Raw genomic sequence first — 20,289 nt, 5'->3', positions numbered from 1 at the left:
GCAGGTGTTTTCAACTCCAATCTTAATTGACTAAGATAGTCAGATTTCTGACAAAGGTTGGTGGTTCCCTCTGAGTGTTCTGGCTTCCTCCTCCAATAAATATGTTATATCAGGTCCCTCCACCTTCCACTTGGACATTCAACTCCAATCTTAATTGACTAGGATAGTCAGATTTCTGACAAAGGTTGGTGGTTCTCTCTGGGTGTTCTGGCTTCCTCCTCCAATAAATATGTTATATCAGGTCCCTACACCTTCCACTAGGACATTCTATAATTCATCTAGTCAAAAATTTCAGGTTTAAAACCTGTGGCAGAATTGACTTTACTTTATAGTGGGGAACACAAAGCATACACTTGTATAGCCAATGCCATTTAACTGATAAACATCACACTCCATTTCTACATCCACCCTTTTTTATGAAACATAATCAGTACCTGCTGCTGCAGCCTCCATTTGACTGTATCTTTTATTAAGGGAACACAAAGCAGAAATAATCCATGCTGTCAAACTAGTCACACCACACACACCATTTTCTGTAAAAATAAAAGTCTTCTTAAAAAATATTTACATATGCATCCGATATAATCAGACAAACTACAAAAAAGTTAAAATATAGGGAAATTTACTTCAAATATGAGGGAAATACTTCAAATATGAGGGAATAACTTCAAGTATGAGGGAATTTACTTCAAATAGTAAGTTGACTCTGTGCCAATTATATGGACAGAAGGGACATGAGATAAGAAATGATCCTTACCTTGGACAAATATCTGTATAGCCTTGTCATTTTCTTTAATCTGATGTTCTAACAAAGGGAGCTCAGCAGGATCTTGGTTTCTTCTCTCAAGAAGCTGCAATATTGTAACATAGGTTATTGTGTCATTTCAAATTACAAATAGAAACTAGATGCTCTCAAGAGCCTGTGTTGCTCCTCTGATTCTACTATGGTTTTGGAAATCATGTAAAAATAACTTTAAATCATTAAAGATACCCTTATAATGATTGAAGCCAAATTTGGTTTAATATTTGCCCCATTATCTAATAAATATCCTAGAGGCCATCTTGAACAGTAAATCAGCAACAAAAAAGAAACACTTCATCAGCACCTCATAAGGAAAATGTATGCCATGTTTGGTTTCATTCCATCAAGCGGTTATCTAGAAGAAGACATTTGTATATTTTCCCATAGAGTCCTTTGTTAAACTAAGTTCACCATTGACAGCCATCCAGGAAGTTAGATTTGGTACAAAGTAGCAACACTTGGTCAGCACCTGGATGAAATTAATACCCTTGAAAAATAAATAAATCCACAGTATTTCCCATAGGGTCCTTTGTTAAACTAAGTCCCCCACTGGTGGCCATCTTGGATGATTGATAGGCTTCAAAGTAGCAACACCTCATAAGGAACATTCATGCAATGTTTGTTTTCATTCCATTCATTGGTTGTCTAGAAGAAGTTCAAAATGTAAAAAGTTAACTGCAACACTGTGATGAGAAAAGCCCTTTGGGCAGGTGAGCTATTTTGTTTTCTTAGTAAAATTAAAGACATACAAGAGTGCACACGCTGAAATGTCTCGCCTTCTATACTAATCATTGATATTATGTTGATAGTCCTAAGTATAAAGCTAAGCTTTATTGCAACTGTCACATAAACTTAACATTAACCAAGATAACTAAACAAAGACCAATGAACCTTAAAAATGAGGTCAAGGTCAGATGAACCATGCCAGGCAGACAAGTACAGCTAACAATGCTTCTATACAACATATATAGTTGACCCATTACTGATAGTTTAAGAAAAATAGACCAAAACACAAAAACTTAACACTGTGCAATGAACCGTGAAAATGAGGACATGGTCAAATAAAACCTGCACGACTGACATAAAGATCATAAAATATTTCCATACACCAAATATTGTTGACCTATGGCATATAGTATTAGATAAAAAGACCAAAACTCAAAAACTTAACTTTGACCACTGAACCATGAAAATGAGGTCAAGGTCACATGACATCTGCCCACTAGACATGTATAGCTTACAATCATTCCATACAACAAATATAGTAGACCTATTGCATATAGTATGAGAAAAACAGACCAAAACACAAAAATTTAACTATAACCACTGAACCATGAAAATGAGGTCAAGGTCAGATGACACCTGCCAGTTGGACATGTACACCTTACAGTCCTTCCATAGACTGAATATGCTAGCCCTATTGCTTATAGTATCTGAGATATGGACTTGACCACTAAAACTTAACCTTGTTCACTGATTCATGAAATGAGGTCGAGGTCAAGTGAAAACAGTCTGACAGACATGAGGACCTTGCAAGGTACGCACATATCAAATATAGTTATCCTATTACTTATAACAAGAGAGAATTCAACATTACAAAAAATTTGAACTTTTTTTTTCAAGTGATCACTGAACCATGAAAATGAGGTCAAGGTTATTGGACATGTGACTGAAGGAAACTTCGTAACATGAAGCATCTATATACAAAGTATGAAGCATCCAGGTCTTCCACCTTCTAAAAGATAAAGCTTTTAAGAAGTGAGCTAACACCGCCGCCGCCCCCGGATCACTATCCCTATGTCAAGCTTTCTGCAACAAAAGTTGCAGGCTCGACAAAAAACAAATGAATTATGATAGATCAAACTTTATAATCATTGAATTTATCAAATTTTATATTGGAAGGTTTTTAATCATTTGAATCTTCCAAACTGATCATGATTTCAAATTATGATTTTTAATTTTCAAAATCTTTTAACAAACATATGGATATCCTATATTTTTTATTTATCTATTAATTATGTGCTAAGTGAGGAGAACTCAGGTACTTTGGAATGCTTAGTAAATCAGGTTCCATCAATGACATCCATTTTTATGTTGCTAATGGCAGGTAAATATCTGGTAATAAATTTCATTTGGTATTGAAAAAAATTGGGTCTCTACGATAAGTACATGGTATATGTGTACCTTTATCAATCTGCCATTCAGATCAGCTATAATTCCCTGTAGTTTGGCCTCAGTGTTTAGAATCAACTGTGCTTTCATTGGTGAGACATGTTGGTTGCCATAAAGTTCATGGAACTGATTCACTATACCATGGCACCTGTAACAATCACATATACAAGGAATTATTTCGTAGTTTGGAACTAACTTGATTTTCATTTTATATGTTTAAAATGTTATTAATGTGGCAATATTTGAAATTACGTTAACTCCCTTGTCCTTTATTGTTAATCTATAGCTGCTGTGACATTGGCCTTTCTTCTTTTTAATCTCAGATTAAATTGCCGTTACTCTCCTGAAATTTTCCCAAAAACTTTTCTTTTCTAGAAGGACAATTGATGGTTTAAAGACAACATACGTTTTTGAAGGAATTTCCCAAATACTAAATTTGTTCTGTGTCATTTGGTCTCTGGTGGAGAGATGTCTTATTTGCAATCCCACCACATCTTCTTATTTCTATCTGTATACACTTATTTTATAACCTACCTTTCAGATGTAAAATCACAGACCACTTCCTGTAGAAAACATAAGTAGTGATATGTCCTGTTCTGGTCAGCAAAGGTTGTACCAAACTACAAAACAAACAATAATTTATAAAGTGTGGACACATATGTGTGTCTGAACCAGTATCATACTAAAACCAGGAACATGAATAGTGATATGTCCTGTTCTGGTCAGCAAATGTTGTACCAAACTACAAAACAAACAATAATTTATAAAGTGTGGACACATATGTGTGTCTGAACCAGTAACATACTAAAACCAGGAACATGAATAGTGATATGTCCTGTTCTGGTCAGCAAATGTTGTACCAAACTACAAAACAAACAATAATTTATAAAGTGTGGACACAGATGTGTGTCTGAACCAGTATCATACTAAAACCAGGAACATGAACATATGTCCTGTTCTGGTCAGCTAAGGTTGTAACAAACTACAATAAAAACAAACATGTATAAAGTGTGGACATAGATGTGTGTCTGCACCTGTATGATACTAAAGCATAATATTTTAGTATGGATGGGAAAAATCATGTATTGTCACTATATTTATGGAGTGGTACACATAGATTTACAAATAAATAGTGAATTATGCCAGAATTACACAATAAAGTTAAACAGATACATTCTTTTTGTAGAATCATACCACATCTTATTTACCTGTGAAACTATTGCAGCATAAGTATGGAGAACATCTATGGCATGGTGTAAATTGGATCTTTGTACAGTCAAGTGACTTGACATCTCTGCTTCCAATTGTTCACACTAAAATAATTAGAATGTAAATAATTAGTACAGTAAAAATAACAGATTTGTCAAAAAATAACATTCCAAAATATAATCAATGTCTGCTATTCACAAGTTTATTTGGATGTTTTAGAATCAGATAAAATGAGAAAAGACAGATCATTGGTCCATCTATATTTATTATAAAAACAAAAAAAAAGTGTTTCTGTTTTTATTTTATATAGATTAGACCGTTGGTTTTACAATAGTCATTTTTGGGGTCCTTTATACCTTGCTGTCTGTTGTGAGCCAAAGCTCATTGTTGAAGACTGTGCCTTGACCTATAATGGTTTACTTTTATATATTGTGACTTGGATGGAGAGTTGTCTCATAGGCACTCATACCACATCTTCCTATATCTATTGTAATGTAATAGGAGAGTGATATTTTGTATCTGAGGTGGTGAACATTATGTTTTTAAAAGAAGTCTCAACATTCTGTAACAGTAAAATGACTTGAATTTGAGATAATGAAACTATCATTCACTACTCATGTATCTTTACACTAAAAAAAACAAAATGTATTTTATAGATTTTACTAAATATTTCAGAATCTTGATTACTTTAGATAAAACCTGACCTTGTTGTACTTAATGAGGGAAGAGTTAGTTCCAACCAATAATCATACAATGTCATTCAATACTAACCTGTTGAACAATTTGACCTTGACCTGCTCCCTGAAGAAATTCTGTGGCAGCAGCAAAGCTGGGTGGACCTATATTTAGATTGGTGGCAAACTCTGCACACATCTTCTGGAAGGAAGAGCCTTGAATTCTTTCAATCACATGCTGCAAAAGTCAATCAATAAAGTTAGAGCAAATTTGAATGTTCTGTATCCAAAATATTTTAATGGTAGAAACATTTCATTCAAAAGGTCATAAAGCCAATAAAGTGAAACATTCAATTTATAAAGCTACGATACTTAAAGATTATCAAAGATTATCACTCAATAAGAAACTAAAGTTTTAATCTAAAGCAATATAGATTCTTATATTTTGAAGGTTTAAATGTGTTCAGCTAAAACAATCCTACTTCTCTAGAAGTGGACCATAATTATACCTTATGTAGTTTCTGCCAGTGACTGAATTCATTAATTTTCTCCTGTATAACTTATTGTACTTACCTTATGTGGTTTCTGCCAGTGACTGAATTCATTAATTTTCTCCTGTATAACTTCTTGTACTTACCTTATGTAGTTTCTGTCAGTGACTGAATTCATTAATTTTCTCCTGTATAACTTCTTGTACTTACCTTATGTAGTTTCTGTCAGTGACTGAATTCATTAATTTTCTCCTGTATAATTTCTTGTACTTACCATATGTAGTTTCTGCCAGTGACTAAATTCATTAATTTTCTCCTGTATAACTTATTGTACTTACCTTATGTAGTTTCTGCCAGTGACTGAATTCATTAATTTTCTCCTGTATAACTTCTTGAACTTACCTTATGTGGTTTCTGCCAGTGACTGAATTCGTTAATTTTCTCCTGTATAACTTCTTGTTCTTACCTTATGTAGTTTCTGCCAGTGACTGAATTCATTAATTTTCTCCTGTATAACTTCTTGTACACTGTCTCTGGTTGTTTTTACCACAGCATAGTCTTCATACCTATATCAAAACAATGTAAAACAAAAAAACATAAATTCTTTTTCCTTTATAAATAGAACTTTTACATACACATGGTACTTACACAGAACTTATTATATACACAAAGGACTTATCATTTACCAAACTTAAGGCCGTTAGTTTTCTCGTTTGAATTGTTGTACATTGTCTAATCGGGGCCTATTATAGCTGACTATGCGGTATGGGCTTTGCTCATTGTTGAAGGCCGTACAGTGACCTATAGTTGTTAATGTCTATGTCATTTTGGTCTTTTGTGTATAGTTGTCTCATTGGCAATCATACCACATTTTCTTTTTTATATTACCATTTATGATTAAAACTTTCAACTTTCAAACAGAAATTTTACATGAATATGGTCCTTTTTACCTACATGCATGTAGAACACTTAACATACACATGGTATTTTCCACACTTACAACTAGGACTTTTACATACACATGGTATTTTCCACACTTACAACTAGGACTTTTACATACACATGGTATTTTCCACACTTACAACTAGGACTTTTACATACACATGGTATTTTCCACACTTACAACTAGGACTTTTACATACACATGGTATTTTCCACACTTACAACTAGGACTTTTACATACACATGGTATTTTTCACACTTACAACTAGGACTTTTATAACTTAGGCCTTTTTTTTTTAATTAGTTGGTTTACGGATCCGCCGACCCGATTTTGTTTAAAAGTGAAATAAAATTAAAATTTTGATTTCGTGTTGTTTTTTATTCCGCCGACCCGATTTTTCGAGTGCTGTGAATAAAAAAATCCGAGGCGTTCCAAAACGTTTTGTCTGTGTCAATAAAGCGTTTGTAGTGAACGGCGTAATTTGAAAAGCTTCGAAATGACGCAGACGAATTCAAAAACCCAACGAGGGAGGACCATGGAGTCTGACGGCTTCATCTACTTTCAGTTGAATATTAACTTTGATGGTCAACGTACTGAGAGCACTTTTATCAAATGCAAACCTAAGCAAACAATCGGCGATGCCATATTCGACAATATGGCTGATGAGTCAGAATAATGTGTTTGGGTATTAAGGTAACATATCTTTGGGGGAACTGTTACCTTGTGAGCTACCACATTTAAATTCTGGCTCAGTGTGTCAGTTTAGCATTTCATTTCTCATTATCATATTCTCATCCTAATTATGCATCTGATTAGCCACTAGACATTAAACAACAATTGACCATCCATCCATCAAATGCAAAGCATATCAAGATAAGAGCTAAACTATTTCTCCTCCTCAACCCCTGTAATGTCATGAATGAACAGCATTTTTTTTTTTTTTCCTCCAACTCAAATTTTTCAGAACAGTTATACGTGAACAAAAAAAAAATCTAAGATTGCTATTTTATTTTTATTTTTTTTACCTCCTCCGACCCTAACCTTTGACACTAGTTGTCCGTAAACCAACTAATTAAAAAAAAAAGGCCTTATATCACACAAACTATGTATTTTACCTTTCTTTCAGTGTATAAAGCTGATGTTCTGGATCAGTAAGACAGTCAGCAATCAGTGATTTCAAGTCCCTCATGTTATGAACGTTATTGAGTTGTGTATAGTAAGAGTCAGCTATTCCTAACCAGTTCTGTATCTGTTCCTTTAGTTTGGGCAGAGCTGACGATACATCATCCCTGCAATTAAACAAAAAAAAAGTAATCTAGACTTCTGTTCACATTTTTACAAGTTTTCAGACCTCACCATTGACATAGGATAAGTACTGAGGAATTATTTTGTTCAATTACAATTGTTACTTATAGGACATATGATGTAAATATGAGTTTTATAAATGGCATATCTCTGAAGCACTTTTCTGCATATGCCTTCACCATGAACACTGGAAGCTAACTATTTAAGAGCCAAGTATGTATAAGTACTGATATGTGAAGAGATATATCACCAAAAAGGATAAAAGAATAAGCATCTTTAATCCAACATGCTAACAGAAAACATACCTCACACAACAAATTGAGAGAAAAACTAAATATAAGCAGTGGAATAAATCATTTCCCTTACCTAATGGACAAAAAAATTGAAGGGAACAACTTAGTATAGAAGTGGAATAAACTATTTATATCCCTTCTCAAAGGGAGATAACAAATGGAAAGAAAAACTCTTTGAGGTTGAAACAAGAATGTGTCCAAAGTACACAAATGCCCCACTTGCACCATCATTTTCCATGTTCAATGGACCGTGAAATTGGATAAAAAATATAATTAGGCATAAAAATTAGAAAGATAATATCATAGGGAACATGTGTACTAAGTTTCAAGTTGATTGGACTTCAACTTCATCAAAAACTACCTTGACCAAAAACTTTAACCTGAAACATGCACTTTCATTTTCTATGTTCAGTGGACCGCAAAATTGGGGTCAAAAGTTTAATATGGCTTTAAAATTAGAAAGATCATATCATAAGGAACATGTGTACTAAGTTTCAAGTTGATTGGACTTCAACTTCATCAAAAACTACCTTGACCAAAAACTTTAACCTGAAGCGGGACAGACGGACGAACAGACAGACGAACGGATGCATAGACCAGAAAACATAATGCCCCTCTACTATCGTAGGTGGGGCATAAAAATCTCCAAGGCAAGAGGATAATATGATTTACCTGTTTTTGGTCCATGCTGATTTCATCTCTGCCATTCTAATTGAGAACATGCTAATGGTTATCTCCCTTTCCATGTCCCGTTTACTCTGCCTTATCTCCCCTGTATTGGGTACCGCTGTACCACCACCATAGAAAGCTCCAGTGTACCCTGCCTCATTCCCAGTTGTCCAATCAACAAGAGGATCATAGACAAAAGCTTCCAGTAATGTCAGGAGTGTTTCTCTGCCTTTCCTCATTGTCTTTATCACATGTTCACTGGCAATTCTGAATGTTCCCTGAAAAAAATAGCCAAATTATCAATTTATGTTCACTAGTAATTCTGATGTTCCCTGAAAAAAATAGCCAAATTATCAATTCCTGTTTAATAGTGTTTCTGACAGTGCCAAGAATGAAATAGACTGACAGTGCCAAGGAGGAAATAGACTGACAGTGCCAAGGAGGAAATAGACTGACAGTGCCAAGGAGGAAATAGACTGACAGTGCCAAGGAGGAAATAGACTGACAGTGCCAAGGAGGAAATAGACTGACAGTGCCAAGGATGAAATAGACTAACAGTGACAAGGAGGAAATAGACTGACAGTGCCAAGGAGGAAATAGACTGACAGTGCCAAGGAGGAAATAGACCAACCGTACACAAAACACAACATAAGTAGAAATAGACTGACAGTGCCAAAGATGAAAAAGAAAAAGACCAACCGTACACAAAACACAACATAGAACACTAAAGATTGAACAACACAAACCCCTAACAAAACTGAAAATCGAAAAATAAAGTGAAAAGACATTGTTTCCCACCAAGTAGCCTTCATCTGGAGGCATTTACATGTCTTGACCATTTATATAACATACCAACTCAAAAATGTTATATTACTTAAAAGGCCTGTTAATTTCTTAAATGTCCAGTAAAAAATATTTCATATATTCAGCTGACAATCATACCACATTTTCTTCTTTTTTCATATTGAATAGCTAAAACATCTGTATTAGGACTTAATTTTAAAGGACATCCGTTAAACTTCTTTAGAAATGCACTGCTATTGAATTATTGTCTTCACATAGTCTAATTTACATAGGCAGTGACCTTAAGGATGTTCGCTTGTCATGTTTTGGAATTTTTGTCTGATTTTCAAAAACCTCTGGTTATATCAATTTGAATGCATTAAAAAATTTTGTCCATTGATCAGAATTTTTCTTTTTTCTTTTTCATAAATCTTTTGCATGTATAATTATAAGCCATTTGTAAAAGTCTTATAAAACCTTATTTATGTTTTAATAGTTTTTGAGAACTTTTATAACATGTCAATGATAAAGCTATGAAAAATCAAGAGAGAACATTTTCCCACTAAAATTACAATGGTTATGTAAAACAATTCAAATGAGAAAACTAATGGCATTTTTTATGTCAAAAATTAACCAAAACAAATATTTTACACATCAACAAACAACAACTGAATTACAGGCTCCTAACTTGGGACAGGCACATACATATAGAATGTGGGGGATTTAAACATGTTAGCTGGATCCCAACCATTCCCCTAACCTTTGGTATAACAGTACAACATAAGAAATCTTTTTAATTTGATCTATCATTTGACCTTAAAGTTGAACTTCAGGGTTAGACACATTTTTACTTTTATTAGGTTACATTTTAATATATGGCACTCCATTCTCCAAAATAATACTAAAATCAAGTGAGAGTTTATGCCATATGGAGCTCATTCTGATATTAAATACTTTATCATCAAGTTCAGTGTTTACATAGAATAAAGAAGAAGAGATGTGGTTAATTGCAAAATAAGACAACTATCCATTAGGATGTAAACAATTATAGTTCAGTGCTTGACTATCATTTATCAATAAAACAACGGTCAGTTGTGAACAAATGACAGAAGATGTGTACAATCACACGTATTAATAACATATCCATTTTAGAAAGTATTAAGTTGAATTGATCACATCAAACAATTATATGAATATTTAAATAATAAATAGATATTAATTGTACTAACATGCTTGTAATAGTAAATGTCTATAGCCTCTAGACATCTTACCATTATTATCTACATCATCTCAGATCAACAATCACCCACACAAACCATCACAGCAGTAAACATCAGGAAAAACTAAATATCTTCAGGCAATGACCAAAAATATAATTCAAACGTAAACTACTATATATAGTTTCAGAAATAATTACCAGGTTTTTATGATTGCAAATAATAGTACTAGGTGAGAATCACAATAATAAGTACTGATGATACATATATATCTGTATGGAAATCTGTTTTCTTAAAAAAAATGCAAGTTGTAGCTTTGCAGCCTTTTGTTCACAAGATTGGTTTCAAGCATTTAATAGTCCATTATATGAATGGGTAATAGGACTTACAGGTGTCAATGGTTAAATAATAAGACAAAACCATCTTTTTAATCCAGTAGCCTCAAGCCTGATTATACCATTGACTTTACTGACAGTGTAACAGATGAGTAAGTTAGCAGTTATTGTAACTTTTACTTTAATTCCTGTGCCCATTATGTAAACTTCATAGATATGTTTGATAGCTCATTTTGAATTTGAGATATTTTCACAAATATGGTTAAATTTTCAGGGTACAAGTTTTTTTTTTTTTTTTGTACTTTAGCACACCCTGAAAACTATGGGGCATTCTTAAGGTAAAAAATCCTTTTTTCACACAATCACTTCTCTTAAAATTTGGTTCCTTGCATACATTTAATGTTTCCATAGTTTTACAACTTTATTTTTTTAGACTTATAGTCCTTTGCTCTCAAAATCAGCACAAATTGTTAAGTTCAGTCACATTGTCCATAAAACTGCATATAGATTTTTGTTAAACCCCCTAAAATCTGCTGACCATCTAGGGCACCTGAATTAGCAGGAACAGGTGGTTCATTTTGTTCAATTTACAGTTTAGAGGCAATTCATCCTTCACATCATTTTTCAATTTTATTATTGATTTGTTTTGTCCAATTTTTATACAATTTTAGTCGTTTTTTTTCTTGTTTTCTTACTCATATGATCTATTCAATTATGGACAATAAACACATGTGAAGAGAAAACCTGACTTCTAACCTTTGAACCAGGTGAGCTAATTTCGATCACAAGCTTTCCTGGTGAAAAACTTACTTCAGACCTTTGTACCAGGCGAGCTAATTTTGATCACAAGCTTTCCTGGAGAAAACCTGACTCCAGACCTTTGCAACAGGCGAGCTAATTTCTTCACAAGCTATCCTGGAGAAAACCTGACTCCAGACCTTTGAACCAGGTGAGCTAATTTCGATTACAAGCATTCCTGGTGAAAAAATTACTTCCGACCTTTGGACCAGGCGAGCTAATTTTGATCACAAGCTTTCCTGGTGAAAACCTGACTCCAGACCTTTGGACCAGGTGAACTATTTCTTATCACAAGCTTTCCTGGAGAGAACCTGACTCCAGACCTTCAGACCAGGTGAGCTAATTTCTATCACATGCTTTCCTTGAAAAAGCCTGAATCCAGACCTTTGGACCAGGTGAGCTAATTTCTATCACATGCTTTCCTGGAGAAAGCCTGACTCCAGACCTTTGGACCAGGTGAGCTAATTTCTATCACATGCTTTCCTGGAGAGAGTTGTAAGTCACTGGTTTAAAACATTTCAGATAAAGAACAATAATAATAAAAGATTGTAGCTTTGATTTATGACTAGTTTCTTTGTATTTGATGAGATTCTCGTCTCCTATGCTCCTATCCCATAATTACTATAGTGCTGGTAAATCATCAATAACTAACAATATATATCATTTTTATTGAAAATCATGATTTAAAATTACAAAAATAAATAAATAAATAAAACAAGTTGAGCAAGGTAAGGGATATACAAATGCAGGATATGTCAACATTGAATGTTTATTGAAGATGAAGATTCTGGAAAACAATTATTTTATGTCATACAATATCTTTTTTACATGGATAATTCAAATCTCTAGTGAAATAAAGTTGTTGTTAAAAGGGAAAAAACAAAGGCTTAATCCATGGAGAATACAATATATAAAAAGCTAGACAGGAAACATTTCCCAGATACAGTCTTAGTGCATTATATCTTGCAGGATACATAACACAAAACAGAACAGCACATTAAGACAAGACACCATGCATAGAAAGAGAAGACATGTTTCATACAGAGTACCATACCCAGAAAAAGAGAGAACACATTTCTTAAAGGACACAATAAAAAGAAAAAGAGAGGACACATTTCTTAAAGGACACAATAAAAAGAAAAAGAGAGGACACATTTCTTAAAGGACACAATAATTAAAGAACCTTAGTGAGCACGCTCACATACCCCACGTCCCCACATTGTCATTGGAGAAATTAAATAAGTATATGAAAAAAAAACTGTATAAGAAAAAATAGTGAATAACAATTTCCTGTCAATATACACATCTACATAGTATGTCCTTATTATCTACAAAATTTCATGAAATTCTGTTGTGTGTTTTCAGAGGAGTAGAGATGACAAACTGTTGCAGAAGTACATTGAAGTAAATAAGTTCAAAGGGGCATAACTCCTAGAAAAAAAATTGAATCGTAATTTCCTATCGATATGCGCTTCTACATATTATGTCCTTATTATCTGAAAAAGTTTCATGAAATTCTGTTGTGTAGTTTCAGAGGAGTTGCGATGACAAACTGTTGAAGTACTACCTTAAAGCAAATAAGTTCAAAGAGGTGTAACTCCTAGAAAAAAAATTGAATCGTAATTTCCTGTCGATATGCACATCTACATAGTATGTCCTTATTATCTGAAAAAGTTTCATGAAATTTTGTTGTGTAGTTTCAGAGGAGTTGCGATGACAAACTGTTGCAGTAGTACATTGAAGCAAATAAGTTCAAAGGGGCGTAACTCCTAGAAAAAAAATTGAATCGTAATTTCCTGTCGATATGCACATCTACATAGTATGTCTTTATTATCTGAAAAGGTTTCATGAAATTCTGTTGTGTGGTTTGAGAGGAGTTGCGATGACAAACTGTTGCAGTAGTACATTGAAGTAAATAAGTTCAAAGGGGCATAACTCCTAGAAAAAAAATTGAATCGCAATTTCCCGTCGATATGCACAACTACATAGTATGTCCTTATTATCTGAAAAGGTTTCGTGAAATTCTGTTGTATGGTTTGAGAGGAGTTGCGATGACAAGAAACAGGACTGATGGATGGACGGACTGACGGACGGACGGGTCAAAAACATTATACCCTCCGCAACCCGTTGCGTGGGGTATAAAAAGAAAAAGAGAGGACACATTTCTTAAAGGACACAATAAAAAGAAAAAGAGAGGACACATTTCTTAAAAGACACAATAAAAAGAAAAAGAGAGGACACATTTCTTAAAGGACACAATAAAAAGAAAAAGAGAGGACACATTTCTTAAAGGACACAATAAAAAGAAAAAGAGAGGACACATTTCTTAAAAGACACAATAAAAAGAAAAAGAGAGGACACATTTCTTAAAAGACACAATAAAAAGAAAAAGAGATGACACATTTCTTAAAGGACACAATAAAAAGAAAAAGAGAGGACACATTTCTTAAAGGACACAATAAAAAGAAAAAGAGAGGACACATTTCTTAAAAGACACAATAAAAAGAATTAGAGAGGACACATTTCTTAAAAGACACAATAAAAAGAAAAAGAGAGGACACATTTCTTAAAGGACACAATACAGAGAAAAAGAAGGCAATTTACACACACGTACAGGAAACTATACACAAAACAAGGGCAAAATTTTACAGTAAACTATACACAGAAAAAGGGCAAAATTTTACAGGAAACTATACACAGAAAAAGGGCAAAATTTTACAGGAAACTATACACAGAAAAAGGGCAAATTTTTTTTTACAGGAAACTATACACAGAAAAAGGGCAAAATTTTACAGGAAACTATACACAGAAAAAAGACAAAATTTTACAAGACACTATACACAGAAAAAAGGCAAAATTTTACAGGAAACTATACACAGAAAGAAAGGACATATTTCACAAAGATTCAAGGAAAAAAAAGACAGGGCTCTTTTAACACATGACAAAATACACAGAAAGAGAGGACACATTTTACACTGGACACAATACACAGAAAGAGAGTGCACTTTTTACATAGAAAGAGAGTAAACATTTCACAGAGGAACAAGTTACAAAAAATAAAGGCACTTTTATATTTTCTTAAACTTTTTCCATCATATAACATATTTTCAAACTTGTTGGCAGTTGCACATTATATTTTCAAACTTTACATTTACTTTCAGTTGAGATTTGAGATAAAACCTGTCCCATGAATTTTGTATAAAGATGATATGTTGTTGCTTCTGAAATTTCATTGATGTGTCATCATATATATTCAACATTAAGAACACATGAAAAAGTGATGTTTGTTATCCTGTGAAGGTTTTAAATAATAAGACAACATTTCAATCACAATTATATAATAAGAATTTGTTCATTTAAATGAAAAACAAATCATATTCATACATATTTTTTTTTTTTATTAAATTTAAGGAAAAACCTAGACCATAAGTTGCAATTTAAGATGTTTTAAGACTTTCATACTTCAATAATTACAATTTTTTTAAGTAATAAAAAGTAATAATTTTTTTCTTCAAAATTAAAAGGCAGTTCTATATGTGCTTTAGAAACATACAAAATTGCATTGAAATCTATGAAATCATTACTGGTTACAACAACAAAGGTCTGGTTGTAACTATAAACAAATTGAGCAATAGAAGACAATCTTTTTGTTTGTAATTATTTGTCAACCAGAGCCATTCTGAGTTGTGATATCTCGTAATGGTATAACCTGAACAACCTGAGTGTTTGGTGCTGAGTTGTGAAGCGACACAGAGTTCATGTCCCATCCAGTCTCAAACTGCTGACATAAACAGATTATCTTCCTGAATGCCTCTTTATACTGTTTATTTTTCCATACATAGATGAATGGGTTAATAACAGAATTCAGGAGTCCTAGAAATACGAGAAAGTTAGAGATAAACGCTCGATTGATGCTAAATTCTAATGCCTGTATAATCTGTATGACAGCAAATGGTAACCAACACAATGAGAACCCTAACATGACGACAGCCATGATCATCACCATCTTCATCTCTTTCTGTATGCGGACATGAATACTAGTGTTAAAACATTGTTCTGACATGATTTTCTTCTTGTGTGACCAGGCTACAAAGAACACTCGACAATAGATTAGGAACATGATGACTGGCAGAACAATGAAATGTAAGGCCACTAATAGTCGGTATGATGTGGCCATCACCAGTTCATAAGCACAAAACATCCCTGATTTAAATGTATTGTAGCCCAGTAATGGTATAATGGCTAGAGTGGCAGCATATATCCAGACAATACAGATTAAGATGTTGGCCACTTTCTCTGACATAATCACATGATATCGTAACGGATATAATACAGCAATGTAACGATCGACAACGGTGAAAAATAGGGACAGCAATGATGATGTGCTTGTGAAGATGATCAGCTCAAATCTCAACAAACATGACTCAATAATAAAGTTTAACTGTGGATAAAAGAAGAAGGAGATCTGGAAGGGTAAAGTTATTCCCAGACAGAGATCTGCTATGGCCAAGTTAGCAATGAATCTCCCTGTACATGTCTGTAAGTGGTGGAATCGTTTGAAGGCACACAACACTAAAACATTGCCAGTCACAATAAAAAACATAATCAGAACTTGGAAAGTGACAATTGCGATTTCAAATGTTGATATATTAGTATCCGTTGAGTTTGTCATGATTGTACATAAAATTCTTACTTTATTTTTAATGGAAATTTCAAAACTGTTTTAAAAAAGTATCCAAAGATTCTAGGTACAAATCAAGTTTTAAAGTTCAAATATAAAAAGCAGAAAATGTAAGTTTTGTTTTCACTATGTCCTTTACTAATGCTGACATCATCTTACATTTTGTATTGAACATTGTTTGATGTTCACATAACAGAGTCTCTAACTTAAAAAGTACTCTTGGTCCTCTTTTTAAAATTCTATCAAACAGTTAAAATTGTTAACAATGAATAATAAATTATCTTCCAAACTCTGCATCTATGTCTGTGTTTCCTATATTCAGCTTCAAAGTTTTTAATTTCCCTTTATTAAGAGCTCTATTATTTCAGCATTGTATTTATCCATATTTGTTGAGAATATTTTTTCACCTATTTTCCAATTCGTATTTGTGACAACTAACTGTTGTATAGCAGACAGAGTATTTATATTACCAATAATCATCTTACAACAGGTAACTAACATCAACGTAACAAAGATCACCGTTACCTCATTACTTTTCAATCAGTTATATTGTCTTCATATAATTACTGATTTCTATCAAGAGTGAAAACAAAATAAAACCTCATTTTTAAATGAAATAAAATATTATGAGTTTAGTATAGAATTTGACAAACATTTTATTTTCTCATCAAAACACTTTAGTGCTGCAAAGTCTCACCAATTGGCATAAGATTCAGAAGAAAATGTTATTCGGAGATAAGTGGAATCTTCAACAATAATTGACCATCCAGGGCCGTAACTAGCCTCTTTTAATAGTGAGGGAAAATAACACAAAATCGTGCATTCTGAGCGTTTCCCGGACTCTTTCTTACATTGAAACGCAATTAATTTTTAGCTACTTTTTCGACAATACTCTGGTATCAAAGCAAAAACATAGATTCATAGTAATTTAAGAATGTTAGGTTTTAGGGACAACATTTAAAGACAGATGTGTAGGATAAATAAAAAAAATGGTAATTTTCATAATACTGTGGATCTATTGTCTGTTCTTGTCTTCTGTTGTGATTAGACTTTGGTGGTTTGTTTATGACTAGATTTAAATATAGTGACAGTGCAGTATTATACTTTAAGTACTAGTACTGTATAAGTCGACACTAGGGACTGTCTTGACCTTGTTTTACGGTATTATTGATTCTTTTATTGTTGAAGACCCTCCAGCAGCAAGATGAAGAACAGGAATAAAAACTTTGACCATTGACCATTTGTATTTTTATCTATGCATTGACTTTGTGTGCTATTAGGTCCCTTGCAAATTTACTCCATATTCTTTTATTTTCTGTTAAAGGGTCTGAACATGACTTAACCTTCAATGTAAAAGGTCATATGGCAATACATTGTTGTTTTTTTTTCAAATTATTTGATACCAGGAAATTGGTGATTTTACTTTAATTTAAACCATATCAGCTATCTAGTTTTATCTACAAAAAAAAGCCTGTTTTGTATTCTTTGATATTAAATTCATTTTTTTCTGTGTAAAGTAGCATCGTATATTCTTAACATATGCAACATGCAACATTGCAAAACCACACGTTTACAAATGAAAATCAAAAGTAGGACAATAAATGAACAAAAGACAAACACAGAAGTACAAACAGTACACCATCAACTCTGAAAACTTAAAGTTAAATAGAAACATGGATCACGAAAAACATGTAGGGGCAACACCAGAGAGGCTAGACACTTTCCGTGAAAACAATTTGATATGAATTAAGACAATCTTTTGTTTTATTTTTTTTTTTTTTTTTTTTTATATAAATTTCTAACATGAGGCATTTGCCTCATTTGCCTCAATGTAGTTCCGGCCTGCCATCATAAGTAAATGCAAGATTATATTTTAGTTTAAAACAGAGGAAATAAATGAGAATAACATAACCCGTACCATACCAACAATTGATTTTAGAATAAATGTGTTTACTTTTGATGCAAAGACTATAAGTGAATCAATATTAATACCAAAATATGCCATCTTTGTCCTGACAACAGTTTCGTAACTATATGCCTTCTGAATAAGTTTGTTTAAAGGTTTTTGTTAACTCTAGAGGTGAATACCGACATTTTTGTGCTTTGTAAAGAATATGACCATAAAAGATTGGGTGTGGAATACCTGAACGTATAAGATGTCTGCATGTTGATTTATATCTAAGAATGATGTCCTTGTACTGATGATAAAATTTAGTATATGTTTTGACTAGTTTGTGATATTGAAAACCCTAGGTATAATTTTTCAGTATAACAGAGATTTCTTTTGATAAAATAAAATACGTTGTTACATACAAGTGTGGACATAAGTATTCGTCACATGAGATTTTTCCCTATATATTGTATATAAAACTACATTTTTTCAAAAAAATATTTGGGGTCAGTTTTGGTTTGATTTTAAGCAACTTGGTACCAATAGAAGCAGAATTGTCACAGGTTTATTTGGTCATATTTGTTTTGTGAACCATTTTCATTTTTTCACAAGATAAACACAAATATTATTTTCTATTCAGAAATTCGCTATTTATTCAACCAATTTTAATTATAAAAATGTATTGTATGTGTGCACATCAAGAGAAAAAAAAACACAAAACTATTACCAAATAAACAAACATACTTTAGACAATTCTACATCTTTTAAGTTTGATAAAAATCCAACCATAAATGCCCTCAAAATATTTTTTGAAAAAAATGTTTTTATATGAAATATATAGCAAAACAAGAATGTGTCCAAAGTACACGGATGCCCCACTCGCACTATCCTTTTCCATGTTCCATGGACCGTGAAATTGGGTAATAATCTAATTTGGTATTAAAATTAGAAAGATTATACCATAGGGAACATATGTACTAAGCTTCAAGTTGATTGGACTTCAATTTTATCAAAAACTACCTTGACCAAAAACTTTAACCTGAAACTCCCACTTTCATTGTCTATGTTTAGTGGACCGTGAAATTGGGGTCAAAAGTCTAATTTGGCTTCAAAATTAAAAAAAGATTATATCATAAGCAACAAGTTTACTAACTTTCAAGTTGATTAGACTTCAGCTTCACCAAAAACTACCATGACCAAAAACTTTCACCTGAAACTCCCACTTTCATTTTCTATGTTCAGTGGACCATGACATTGGGGTCAAAAGTCTAATTTGGCTTTAAAATTAGAAAGATCATATCATAAGCAACAAGTCTACTAAGTTTCAAGTTGATTGGACTTCAGCTTCATCAAAAACTACCTTGACCAAAAACTTTAACCTGAACGGACGCACAGACGGACGAACGGATGCACAGACGGACGAACGGAGCCACAGACCAGAAAACATAATGCCCCTCTACTATCGTAGGTGGGGCATTATCGTAGGCGGGGCATAAAAATGCAGGTGACGAACACTTTTGGCCAGGTACTTTACATGAGCATATATATAGTATACATCATGCTAATTAGTTTTAGGTTTAATGATCAGGTTAATTCATAATAGAACATTTTTTACGAAAAGTCAATTTTTCAGAACTTTTCAATGTATATGCTTTCATTATGGTAATGAAGACTACTTTCGGATGAATATGGTTATTATGCATAAAAAAACTATGTTTTTAAGTTATTATTAAAAGTCTCATTTGTTTTTTACTATTTACTCCAGCCGTATTATTGGCAACAATGAAATGTTTTGTTTTGGCATGAATGAAATGCCAATTGGTGCGACAGCAAAGCCACTGCTGATTATGAGAGTGCAACAGTCAAAACTTTTACTTTGCAATATCCTTCACAGGAGACAATTTGTAAGCATTATAAGATGATTCAGTTAATTTCTGAAAGTGAAAATGATAACACATTGCATTAATGTTCAACAAATCATAAATTTACAACATATGACTATTTTCAATAATCTTTGTTTCTGATG

At 32.9% G+C, this 20,289-nt stretch overlaps 2 protein-coding genes across 5 annotated transcripts in view; both read right to left on the bottom strand.

Moving 5' to 3' along the window:
* The window catches only part of LOC139487419 (serine/threonine-protein kinase SMG1-like), a 156,601-nt gene that overhangs the window by 22,416 nt on the left and 113,896 nt on the right, over window positions 1-20,289 (bottom strand). For all 4 annotated transcript variants that reach the window (XM_071272179.1, XM_071272177.1, XM_071272180.1 and 1 more), the window contains 9 exons: window positions 8,562-8,836; window positions 7,407-7,580; window positions 5,815-5,914; window positions 4,955-5,095; window positions 4,183-4,287; window positions 3,509-3,594; window positions 2,987-3,122; window positions 758-851; window positions 435-533 (listed from right to left, as the gene is read on the bottom strand). In XM_071272179.1, the coding sequence (XP_071128280.1) occupies window positions 435-533; window positions 758-851; window positions 2,987-3,122; window positions 3,509-3,594; window positions 4,183-4,287; window positions 4,955-5,095; window positions 5,815-5,914; window positions 7,407-7,580; window positions 8,562-8,836 (1,210 nt within the window). The remainder of the gene's footprint in view (window positions 1-434; window positions 534-757; window positions 852-2,986; window positions 3,123-3,508; window positions 3,595-4,182; window positions 4,288-4,954; window positions 5,096-5,814; window positions 5,915-7,406; window positions 7,581-8,561; window positions 8,837-20,289) is intronic.
* Window positions 15,264-19,624, bottom strand: LOC139487423 (adenosine receptor A2b-like). The gene has a single exon (XM_071272186.1). The coding sequence runs from the start codon at window positions 16,361-16,363 to the stop codon at window positions 15,356-15,358; it is 1,008 nt and encodes a 335-aa protein (XP_071128287.1). The 5' UTR covers window positions 16,364-19,624; the 3' UTR covers window positions 15,264-15,355.

The sequence above is a fragment of the Mytilus edulis genome, chromosome 9 (assembly GCF_963676685.1).
Source record: "Mytilus edulis chromosome 9, xbMytEdul2.2, whole genome shotgun sequence".
Taxonomy (NCBI): Eukaryota; Metazoa; Mollusca; class Bivalvia; order Mytilida; family Mytilidae; genus Mytilus; species Mytilus edulis.
Note: the sequence above shows the minus strand (reverse complement) of the source record. Positions and strands in the feature narration are given on the sequence as shown.

Excerpts from the sequence above, each read along its gene's own strand:
- LOC139487423 (XM_071272186.1), bottom strand. The coding sequence starts at position 16,363 with ATGACAAACTCAACGGATACTAATATATCAACATTTGAAATCGCAATT.